General features: G+C 46.4%; 1 protein-coding gene across 4 annotated transcripts; it reads left to right on the forward strand.

The window, feature by feature from the left end:
• Positions 1–555: 555 nt before the first annotated feature.
• KCNE3 (potassium voltage-gated channel subfamily E regulatory subunit 3) lies at positions 556–12,133 on the forward strand. 4 transcript variants are annotated; one of them, XM_006936940.5, is made up of 4 exons: positions 570–697; positions 4,587–4,656; positions 6,912–7,066; positions 10,260–12,133. In XM_006936940.5, exon 4 carries the CDS (start codon positions 10,300–10,302, stop codon positions 10,597–10,599), a length of 300 nt encoding a protein of 99 aa, XP_006937002.1. In that variant the 5' UTR covers positions 570–697; positions 4,587–4,656; positions 6,912–7,066; positions 10,260–10,299; the 3' UTR covers positions 10,600–12,133. The 4 variants fall into 4 exon arrangements, 3 of the variants coding, with proteins under 3 accessions (XP_003992778.1, XP_006937002.1, XP_006937003.1); XM_003992729.6 differs by lacking the exon at positions 4,587–4,656 and having other exon boundaries at positions 556–697; XR_890806.3 differs by lacking the exons at positions 4,587–4,656; positions 10,260–12,133 and adding an exon at positions 7,881–8,054 and having other exon boundaries at positions 556–697.
• Positions 12,134–12,338: the final 205 nt, after the last annotated feature.

A 12,338-nucleotide genomic window follows, 5' to 3' on the forward strand; every position in this document is an offset into this window, starting at 1 on the left:
GGAGAGAAAGTGGCATAGTAGATTCTAAGTCTGAGCTCTGCTGCTGGCTTCTCAGTGAGCCTGGGCAAGTCCCTTCCCCAAGCTGGCCTGGAAGAGACGGTTTGTGTGAGATGATTTCTCCAGTGACCACTGGCTTTAATATTTTGGATGCTACAATCTCATCTGACCCCAACCACCACCGTATGGTGAAGAATGCATGCCAGGAACCGTACCCATTTTACAGCGAGGAAGCTATGGCCCAGCGCGGGGCAGTGACTTGCCCACCACCACACAGCCACTTAGGGGCAAAGCCTTATTCCCCCAGCACCCAATGTTCAGCCTCGCCTTTTGATCAGTCTCAGGCTGGATAAACTGAAGCAAAGTGAGAGGCATTTGGTCTCCCGTCCAGGAAGCAGGCGCTGCAAGAGACGGAAGGATCGGAGCCCTCCGCTGTGTAAGGCCAAGCAGCTGGGCGGGGGCGCCCTAAGTCAGCCAGAGTAGAAGTGGGTGTGCTGGGGCCGGGCGGGGCTGGGGGAGGAGGCGCCCTGGGGAAGGTTAAAGGGAGCAGAGCGCGGGTTGGGGCGCAGAGCCGAGGGGGCGCGCTGTGTGCTAACTGGCCACCCGAGCGCCAAGGGGTGCTGTGCGGAGGCACTGGGGAGCACAGAGTGCGGTGTCCTACCGACGGACGGGCGCCCCTCAGAGGCTTGCCGAGAGGCAGGTAAGGCGCACTAGCAGGGTCGGGAAAGCTGGGTTGCAGCTGAGGGTAGAAGTGAGGAGTCTTCCCGCTTCCCGGGAGAACGCCGACCCGAGGTGCGGAACGGCTCACGTACGGAGCTGATCCTCCCCAGACCCGAGCTGCAGGGATCCCGGGGCCCCACGTGGCGCGGAGCTGGGCTCCTGGCACACCCAGCCTGAAAACCATGGGGGCTTGCACCGGCATTCACAGGCCCCCGGACCGCGGCTCGGAAGCTCTTTCCACGTCCACAAATGTGCGTGCGAACACCGGCTGGTCCGCAGCGAGAGCACAAGCAGAAACACCCTTCGGGGACCCTGCGTGGTCTTTTTGCTCTGCCGGAGCTGACTTGCCCATTTGCTACTGCATTGTGTCCTGCGCCTGGGGACTTTCAAAGGCACACCTTCTGTTGCTAATAACAGAGGTCTACTACGTTGGGAGTCGGGAGACTGGAGTTCCAGTTTACAGGTTGTGTAAACCTGTGCAAGCCCCCTACCGGCTGTATGCCTTGTGCTTTTTTTTTTAACTTGTTTTATTTTTTTATTTTTTTAAACTTACATCCAAATTAGTTAGCATATAGTGCAACAATGATTTCAGGAGTAGATTCCTTAGTGCCCCTTACCCATTTAGCCCATCCCCCTTCCCACAACCCCTGCAGTAACCCTGTTTGTTCTCCGTATTTATGAGTCTCTTCTGTTTTGTCCCCCTCCCTGTTTTTATATTAGTTTTGTTTCCCTTCCCTTATGTTCCTCTGTTTTGTCTTAAAGTCCTCATATGAGTGAAGTCATATGATTTTTGTCTTTCTCTGACTGACTAATTTCACTGAGCATAATACCCTCCAGTTCCATCCACGTACTTGCAAATGGCACGATTTCATTCTTTTTGATTGCCGAGTAATACTCCATTGTATATGTATACCACATCTTCTTTATCCATTCATCCATCGATGGACATTTGGGCTCTTTCCATACTTTGGCTATTGTTGATAGTGCTGCTATAAACATGGGGGTGCATGTGTCCCTTTGAAACAGCACACCTGTATCCCTTGGATAAATGCCTAGTAGTGCAATTGCTGGGTTGTAGGGTAGTTCTATTTTTAGTTTTTTGAGGAACCTCCATACTGTTTTCCATAGTGGCTGCACCAGCTTGCATTCCCATGCCTTGTGCTTTCTTTTCCTGGGTCACTACCTGTAGAATGGGCCTCTCCATCTTGTTGCCCCACACTCCGTGTGACATGAGGGGAAAGAGGTCTGGACCTGGGTGGGATTCTCTTATCTAGAAAGTAGATGAGTTCAGACAGACCCTTGTATGAAGGCCCATGAAGAGTATCTCCTCCTTTCCCTCCTCCCCATCTTCACCAATTTGCATATGGGGAAACTGAGGCAGCAGGGAGATAGCTTGCCTAGGAACATACCAGGACCAGAGAGAAGCAAAACCCAAGCCTCCTCACTTCTAATCCAGGGCTCTCTCCACTTCACCTACAAACGTGCATTGTAAAAGTGTAAGGCCCTCATTTTGTAATGCCATCTATCAACTTTGGTGGTTCCAAATGGAGGAGACCCCTGCCTGAGGCATGGAAACTGCTTTCATATTTTCTTGATTCCTAAGATGATAACCAACAACGTTCTTCATCCCTCACTCACTTCATACATCTCAAAACACATTTCTATCCATACACTGAATGAGCAGGTGCTCAAAATACCTACTGAGAAGGAATTAAGGCAAAACCCCCATCTTACTGATGGGGAACATGAGGCCCAGAGTGGAGCCGTCACTTCACTGAGACACACAGCTAGACACAGCCAAATAGGGGCAGGTCTCTTGATTCCAATTCCTGTGTGTTCTCCATTAACTATAGGACTACCAAATGGTACCCCTCAATTGAAAGGGACTACAGGGCTGATCAGAGTATGAGAAACAAGGAAGGCTTCTGAAGGAGGAAAGTGTGTCAAGAATCAAGAAGAGTAATAAGAACCTGTTGACTTCTTCAGAAGATAGAGAACTAAGGCAGCAGGCGTGGGGCAACACTTGGTAATCTGGAGGTGGGGGTAGAAAAACGGAAAAGAAAACCAGGTGACCCGACTGCCCCATCATTGTCTCTTATGTTTCTATAATACTTGGCAATTTCTAAAACACCTTCCTCTGTTGTCTCCTCCAGTTCCCATGTGAGGTAAACAGGGCAGGGATAATTATCCCCATCTCATACATGAGTTTCAGAGGAAATAAATGCAGTGCTCAAGGTCACATACCCAAGCATACAGCCAAGATTGGAACCATGAAACGCACACATGAAAGGCAAAATCACAGGCTGGGTGACTGGAAATTGGACTGTGTGTGTGCAGTGGTTGGGTGTGTGTGGCCACACCCTGAGTAGGTACACAGGGAAGAGGGTGGCAAAGCCACTGCTAGTGTTTTGGGGCCAAGAATGTTTGCCCTTTGGATTGAATGCGATTCAGGTGCAGGGAACATCTGGGCTTTCAAAGAAGTCTTAGAATTCCTTCTCCTCTGAGTCACTTCCCCACCTGACTGAGACACCTTCTTTTCTTTGAGCCACCCCTTCCCCAGACCAAATCAAATATGTTTTGGCCTGCTCTTGCTTTTTAAGTACTGTAAGCTGTTTTCATGAATGTCTATGTGTGTACTGGGTAGGGGATGGTCTAATAAGAAATGGCATTGATTCTTTTTTTTTAATCAATTTTTAAAATGTTTAGTTATTTGTTTTGAGAGATAAAGGGAGAGAGAACACAAGCAGGGGAGGGACAGAGAGAAAGGGAAAGAGAAAATCCCAAGCAGGCTCCACACTGTCAGTGCAGAGCCTGATGCAGGGCTCGAACCCACAAACCATGAGATCATGACCTCAATCAAGAGTCAGATGCTTAACCAACTGAGCCACCCAGGTGCCCCTGATTCATTTATTCTTGAGTGCCTACTATGTGCTTGGGCCCAGGGCATAAAGAAGTATATGAGGCACAGGTCCCTGCCCTCACACCTCACAGCACATAGTTTAGCATACATATCTACATATATCGATACCTATACACACATACACTTTTAGTACAGCATAGTGCTCTAATAGGGTTTTATGCAAAGCACTTTAGGAACAGACAAGAGGGAAAGACTAATTGGCTAGGGAGTGGGGAAGGGGGTCTCTCAGGAGGGGGTCTATAGAGGTGACATTAGAGCTGGGTCTTTAAGGATGAGTAGGAGTTCACCAGGAAGGTAAAAAGAGGAAGGAAACTCCTCTGCCTAAGAAAACAGCATAAGCAAAGGCAAGAGGTGTGCAAATGTGAGGAATGTTTGGAGAATGGTCTGTAACTCAGTACCAGTTGGCACAGGGAACTGGGGAGAGTCAGGGTCATATCCAAAGAAGCTTCAATGACAATCTGAGAAGGTTAGACTTTCCTACAGGCAACGGGGAACTGACACTAGAAAGGTCCGTGGATGTGAAGCCAATTTGTGATCCCAGTTCATGGGGCTGTGAGACCTTGTGCAAGTGGTTTCCTCAGGGAGGGGGTGCTCTATTTTCCTGTTTGGATGGGGATTGTACTAACAGCATAAGTATTAAGATCCCTTTCAGCTCAGATTCTATCTCTGTCTCCTTCCAACTCTTTGTTAAGGTCCATACCTTGAACTCCTCCTCCCACTCCACTGGCTTCCCAGTCCATGTGGTGATAAGATTGCCAGAGGGACCAATGGCAAAATTGTGTGGTCCCAGGGATTGTCTTTGGATCTCCATCTGCTTTGTGTGACTTTTTCCCCCTCACCTCTCTTTACCACATTTCTAAACACTTAAGATGTTCACTCTGAAAGAGTAGCTAAAACAGAGCAGTGGGAAAACCAAAAGAACCGATGGCGGAGTTTCATTTTTCCCCAGAGAAACCTGAAAGAAAACCTAAGATGCCCAGTTCATCCTTCAGATGACAGCTTTACAGCTCCACCCCCAGGTTAGACACCTTTGAGTTCTAACTCTCAGGGATGGGGAGTTGGGGGATGAGGTACCTGGCTGGCTCAGTTGGAGCATGTGACTGGAGTTCAAGCCCCATGTTGGGCATAGAGCTTACTTAAAAAACAAACAAACAAACAAACAAAACATTTAGGAAGAATCTGTTAAGGTGCAGGAAATAGAAATAGCAATAGAGTGTGGAAGAAGAGAGTGAGCCTGGCGTTTTGGGGGATCAGGAGTGGGTCTAGAGCAGGAAGGACCATAGGAGATGAGATTATAAAAGAAGGTTAACTCCCCGTCCAAAACATGCCAACATCCACCGCCCCCCCATCCCTACTAGATCCTCGACTGGTGAGAATCTGCAGTACAGGAAAAAGTATGGAATTAGAGGATATGATGCTACAGGACACGAGAAGACTGTGTTCCATATGATGCACAACTCAGATGCCAGGGAATGTTGCCATTGGTAGTGGAAAGAGCACGTTAACAGCACATGCCCCCAAAGACCTCGGTCCTGATCAGAGCTCTGCCCGTCACTAGTCGTGTCATTTTGGGCAAGTCACCCTCCCTCTCAGAGCTTCCATTTCCCCATCTACAAAATGGAGGCCTTGGCCTAGAATCTAGATTCTAAATAATCTTTACAATCTCTTTCAGCATGGTCAGTTCCTATTAACTGGTCTATCTTCTGTTTCAAGTTAAGAACTCTCCGGAGCAGAGCTCTATCTGCCCCATTATGAACTTTATAATCAGTGACTGTCTTGACAAGGGAAACCAAGGAGCTCAGAAAGAGGAACAAAATTCTCATTGTTGCCAACTGCCAATCCTTGGACCTAGAGGCAGTTCACAGAGAACCAACCCATTCTTTATCAGCTTTCTGTCTCTCCTGACCCAGCAATGCCCTTGCACCCAGGCCCTCATTCCTACCCCAACCCAGTACCTAAAGATAATGTAAGAGTGACTTCTTTGCTTCCCCTGTCAGAACCACAAACTTCCAGGTCTATCCAGAGGCCCCAGAAGGAGGATCTGAGGGATCAATGATTTCATGAACTTTTACTGCCCTCACTGAACCCTGCATTGGAGCCCACCCCATCCCCCACACTGTCCGTCCACCCTCATTTTCTGCACAGAGTCTCCCTCCTTCCCTGGCTAGATCACCTGGACAGATGAACTGTTAAGAAAAAAAGCCAAAGTCAACTGACTTGACTCTCAGTTCATCTAGGCAGGAATATTCAGTGTAACTTAGTCCTTGTCTCAGGTACATCTTTAATCTGTGAGAAAAAAGTCTGCAGCCTTCCTTATCTTGTGATTCAGGGGCTCTAAAAAGACCCCAAAATACCTCTCCCACCAACCTGTCCAATCTCCCATAATCTCACAGTGTGGTTTTGTGATTTGTACCTTTGTGGGATGTTAGAGCTTACTGCAACCTTGCCAGATTACATAAAGTGCCTTCATTTTATAGATGCAGACAGAAGCTGAGGCCCAGAAAAGGGAAGTCACATGCCCAAAGTCACACAAGTAGCAACTGAACCAAGACAGCTCCTTGGGTTTCCATTTCCTTAACTGTAAGATGAGGGAGGTTAACTAAAGGTTAGACTAAATGGCCTCTGAAGGTCCCGCCAGCCTCTGCTCTGCAAAAATAAAACCGTCACCACTCCTGTGCGGCACCTGGTACCAGACGCTGCAATTTTCTTCTTTAATTTTCACAATGAGTTTTGCTACAGATAGTGCTGATGCTGTGACCATGTATTACCCAGTCTCTCCAAATAGGTTCATTGGAAACATCATTTGTGTCTATGTAAAATATCAACCCACTGCCAGCTGCCACCCTGCCACACACATCATTCCCTTGGGGCTCAGGCTCTTTGAACCTTTTAGAGACTTCTGTTAAGATACCTGTACCCTTAGGAAAGGGAATATTTTAGTCTGCACTATTGGCAGCTCCCCGAGCAGGAGTCCACATGTTAAACTGAGGTTTTATCACAAAGTCACCCAGTAGAGACATCGCGGGCCTGAGGTTGGGGGACAGCAATCAGATGTCCCTTAGCCACTGCACAGTTCCTGTAACTGCAACCCTAGGCTGGTCTGACCCAGCTGCTGCATAAAGGGGAGGGGAAGTGGGGGGGGGGGTTGGTTAGTGCCCACAGCAAAGCTATTGCACAACCCTCGGGGCCCCAGCCTTAGGAGATCCACCCTGGTTCTGAAGATTTTTCTGTGTGTCTGATTTCTTCCTTCTCTGCCTCCTCCCCTGTTTTCCAGCACTGGGCCTTTCCTTCTCGGCTCTCAGTGTCAACACTGAGACCCCAGATGTGTCCAGAGACACCCTGAAGAAGCTGAGGGGCAGGGGAGCCTTAGGGCACCCACAGGGAGATTTCTGAAGCTGATTCAGAGCCAGAGAATTTGCCTACTATTTGGTGAGTCTTCCAGATATAGGTTCCCCTTCCTCTGCCCTGTCAGTTAAAACTACTTTGCAAAGGATTTCTAAGAAAACTGGTAACAGTGACTGCTCCGGGAAAGAGTCCTGGACCACTGGGAATAGGGAGACTTCGTCTTCACTGTATGTACTGTGTATACATACTTACTAGATTGAAACATTTTTTTCACCATAATAAAAGTGTATGCTCAAGCAAGCCTGGAGGGAGGCAGGACAGGGATAATAAATAGTCTTTTGTTGTTGTTTTTAATCATGGTTTAAAAAATACATGAAATTTACTATTTTAACTATTTTTAAGTATACAGCTCAGTATCATTAACTGTATTCACATCGTTGTGCAACAGATCTCTAGAACTTTTTCATCTTGCAAAATTGAAACTCAACCCATTGAATAACTCCCGATGATAATCATTTCGACAGATGAGAAAACTAAAGCCAGAACATGGCAAGAAGCCCATTTCTTTCAAAGTGGGATCCTCCAGGCACTCCATCTATCTGTTATCTGCCTGTAAAACTGCCCAAGGCCCCTTCTTCCCTAAGCCATTCCCCACATACCTCTCACAAATCACATCTGTGAGATCTTAACTCCTGCCCCCACCTTGTCATCCCCATGGTCCCAGCTCAGGACTCAGTGTCTTCTGCCTGAACTATTTCAGGACCCTTGTCATTAGGCTCCCTGCCTCAATTCTTGCCTCCTCCAGTCCATATGGCAGCCCGACTGTCCTTTCAAAGCATAGATCTCATCACTGTATTCCCTTTTAAAATACTGTTCCATGGCTCTTCCCCAACTACAGGATAAAGTTCCAGCTCTGCAGCCTGGCACTCAAGGCTCTCCATGATCTACTTCAGAGAAGTCTCTCTCTATTCCACGGTCTACGTTGTTGTTTTTTTTTTTAATTTAAATTTTAATGTTTGTTTTTGAGAGAAAGAGACAGAAAACGAGCAGGGGAGGGGCAGAGAGAGAGGGAGACACAGAATCCAAAGCAGGCTCCAGGCTCTAAGCTGTCAGCACAGAGCTCAACGTGGGGCTTGAGCTCATGAACCATGAGACTGTGACCTGAGCTGGAGTCAGCTGCTTAACCGACCGAGCCACCCAGGTGCCCCTCTTCTAAACATTCTTGTTGTCATGCTTGTTTACCTCTTTGCTTTTCTTGCCTTCTCTACTTCCTAAAAGCCCTTCAAGGTCCAATTCAAATGCCTCCGTCACTGAATACTCTCTGAGCCTTGATCAGAATTCGTCCCTTCTTTCTCTAAGCCCCAGTAGCCCTTGGCTTGTTGCCTTCATAATATATCAGCTGGCAATGTCCCTAAGTTCAGGGACTGTGTTTCATCCTCCCCAAGCTCCCAGCATGAGGCCCTGACTGGCTGAATGATGAGTTGAGCCATTAATTTCATTGTGCTGCTCCTGCTTTCCATTGGTCCATACAAGGGAAGAAGAAGGCACAAATTTCTTACCTGACAATTGAGGTCGTAGATGAGAATCTCTGCCTTCTGGATCTTAACTCCACGAGCCCTTGTTCTCTTTCCCTCCTCCATCCAGACAAGGTAGTTCAAGTACTACTTACCAGGGAGCCCCAAAGGCCTTGCACGAAATGTAGGTCAGTCCTGGGTGATTGCTGTACTATTTAAATTCTTCCCCCTAACTTCTTCATTCATAGAGTTGTTCATGAATATTGATCATGATCATAACAGTCATCTTTTGTTTGGAAGAGACCATATGTAATATTCAAGTTTGTTAGTTTCAGTTAGGTTGACAGATCTACCTAGATAAAGGAGGGCTTTGGAACCAGTTAGTGAACTCTGAGTGATTGGCCTGTGGAAAAGTCCCTAAAATAGCCATTTTTACTGGAGACTATTGAAGGAAGAACAGCCAGCCAGTTACTAGGTAGAACCCTGGGGAAACACAACACCCAGCCAGTCTCAGGGTAATCCCCTAGACTTGAGGGAGAGATACAGTCCTGCTGACCAGGAGCATGTGGTCTGCTAATACCCTTATCAATAACAAGAGAATAGCCACACAGTGCCTTACATGTAAGTGCTGGTCAAAAGGGAGGGCTGCAACAATAAAGCTTGTGGAATATGGTTAAAGTATAGAGAGGACTCAATGAAGTCTTCCTGAAAGAAGTGAGTGTGGATGGAGCCTTGCTTAAAGAGAATGACATGATTTTTCAGAGATTAGGATACAAAGTTGTCTTTGGATGTTTTTCTATATTATGGACTAAGGATCTCTAAGAAGAAGGGGAAGGAACATTTATTATATACCAGGTACACAGTGACTTTGTGTCAGAAGGCAGGAGAGTTGAGGTGCCTGTCTCTTCCCTCTCTGGGGTAGGAAAACTCCAAACCAGACTGAGTGTTCCTTTCACACCCCTGCCCTCAGGTTCAACCCTGTCCTTCTTTTCCCTGGTGTCTGCAGTGGTTATCAGCCTCTCCCTGTTTCCCCCACCGCCTCTTTTCCAACAGAATTTCCCCTAAATAGCTAGCAATACCTAGAGCATTTGGGACATAATGTGCTTAAGAGATCAAATGACCCAGCCTCTGGCCTCCAGGTAGGGTGAAATTTAAGCCATCCCCAAACTTCTTGTAAATGCTGTCCATGGAATATAAAAAAAACTGTGCTGAAGGAGGGCTCTGGGTAATGTCTTCTGATGGTGCCACACAGTCCTGCCGAGAGCTGGCCCAGGAGCCAAAGGAGCTGTAAGCCGGCCATCACAGAGAGGGACTCTGTCTTGGCTCTACTTCCAATATTCTCTGTGATCATGGACAGGCCACTTAATTCTCTCTGGGCCTCAGCTTCCCTTTGTATAAAAATGGAAGGAATTAGAGTAAATAATCCCTAAAGCCCTTGTAGCCTAAAGCTCGGTGATTTATAGAATCAAAAAAAAAAAAAAAAGATTAATATGGGTTACAATGGTTGAGGAAGGCTTTATTTCACAAGTATTTATTGAGCACCTACTGGGTGCTGTCTTAAGTGCTTGCATATAGCAGTTAGTAAAACAGACATAGTCCCTGCCTTCATTGACCTGGCAGTCTAGTGGAGAAGACAGACAAGTAAACAAATAGGTAGAATAAACTGTGATGTTGGGATTTTCGCTGGGGTTTGAGGGAGTCGGGATGGAATTCAAGCTGCAGATGACAGAAGCTATCCCCTTTCTCTTTTCTGTCACCAACAGAGCGTCCTCCAGTTCTTTGCCCACTGCAATCCCTATTGCTATGGAGACCACCAACGGGACTGAGACTTGGTACAAAAGCCTGCACGCTGTGCTGAAGGCTCTAAATGCCACTATTCACAGCAACCTGCTCTGCCGGCCAGGGCCAGACAACCTGACAGAGAAGCGGCGGGCCAGCCTACCTGGCCGTGATGACAACTCCTACATGTACATTCTCTTTGTCATGTTTCTATTTGCTGTCACTGTGGGCAGCCTCATCCTGGGATATACCCGCTCCCGTAAAGTGGACAAGCGCAGTGACCCCTATCACGTGTACATCAAGAACCGTGTGTCTATGATCTGATGCTAGGGGGCCAGGAATGGCAGAATATCAAGACACCAGAACTCAGTGCTGAACCACATCAGGCCTCAGTGTCCCCATCTATAAGATCAACAAGAGAAAGGGCTAGAAGAAATCGTTAGGGTGGGAGGAGAGGGGCTGGGAGACCTGGGCCTTGCGGATAAAGATTTTTTTTTCCAGCAAAAGCAGACTTTTGGGAGCCCCATGAACAAATATATAGAAGTAGCAAAAGATAGTAACCACTACTGGTCCAGTGGCTGGAGTACTGGGAGCTAGGAGCTGGAGGCTGGAGGAAGGAGAAAAGGAAGTTGTAGCAGAAGCAAATAAAACGGGAAGATGCACGGAGGACATGTTTTTTGATGTGTTATCTTCAATGACCATGAAAAGCAGCAGTGATTACCATATCACAGATAAGAAATGAGTAACGTTACTTATTTATATTTGTTCACATTTTATATTTTTCCAGACATTTAACATTTGTGATTTTACCCCCTGTGAGGGAAGCAAATTAAGTACCATTCTGCCCATCTGGGCCAGAGTAGTGCCATAGCTGGAATGTAGGAGCTCTGGTTTCCTTGACTAGTGCTTTTTAAACACGGGACAGGATCCAGGCCTGAAACTTACACGATTCTGGGGGTCCCCTTAAGAAAAAGAATTCAAAATAATTTTGCTTTTGCAAATATTACAAAAACATATTGCCATGTCAATACATTACTAGGACCCCTCCCAAGACCCTAAGGAGCCATGCAAGTGCAGGGCCCTGAATGTTAAGGCTCTTTAGTTCCATGATTCGTGCACTTCTCCAGCCAGGTCACAGTGCCCTTCCGAGCCACATCTCCAGTCACTACCTCTAACACAGCCTCTTCTGATTTGATTAAACTCTGGGAAGAATTTTCTGACACCAAATTGAAATCTGCTTCTAGAAGGTTATTATCACACCTAGAAGATTACCATATTAAAAGAAGGAGAGCATGCAAGGCAGGTACCTGGTTCAGTGGAAGGATTCTGGTACATGAACTGAGTGGTCATGCCTTTCTCTGATCCTTTTCCCACCTCCTCACAATGAAACAGTTCAACTGGAAAGTCTCTAAGAGCTCTACTAATTCTGACATTCTGGTCTTCACATACATTAGATTAAAACCATAAAATTGTGTTTGTAGGTCAAAAGCAGCTGAATATCAGTAGTTTTCATATGGTTCAGCCTAATATGTGCAATGTGACGAGTGAATACCTTACAAGCTACAAATCCCCAGCTGGAACCTCGCACTGTTCTGTTTGATTACTGTTTAAGGGATGTACAAAGGGTCTCCAGAAAGCCCTACTGAAACATACATATTTGTATATAGCAAAAACCCGAAAGAATATTTTGATAGTAATTATCTCTGAAAAATAAGGATTGTGATTTTCCCTTTTTTACTTAAAAAAGTATGTAATATTTGATTTATCTGACCATAAGTATGCTACTTGTATAATCGGGGGGGGGGGGAGCTACTTCCACCTTGAAAAAATAAAAATAAATGCTTGTGTGTTTCTTGAATGGAAGATACAGAACACATTCATTCCCATGAGCAGTCAGTTGTGTTAACTCCCTGCAAATCTGTGCTGAGCCCCATATATGCTCAAGCCTTTCCTTAGTTTTTCTTTTTTTTTTTTTAATGTTTATTTATTTATTTTGAGAGAGTGAGCATGAGCAGGGGAGGGGCAGAGAGAGGGAGAGAAAATCCCAAGCAGGCTCCAAGCTG

The sequence above is a fragment of the Felis catus genome, chromosome D1 (genome assembly GCF_018350175.1).
Source record: "Felis catus isolate Fca126 chromosome D1, F.catus_Fca126_mat1.0, whole genome shotgun sequence".
Lineage (NCBI taxonomy): Eukaryota > Metazoa > Chordata > Mammalia > Carnivora > Felidae > Felis > Felis catus.

Coding starts and splice junctions, on each gene's coding strand:
- KCNE3 (XM_003992729.6), top strand. CDS start 10,300: ATGGAGACCACCAACGGGACTGAGACTTGGTACAAAAGCCTGCACGCT.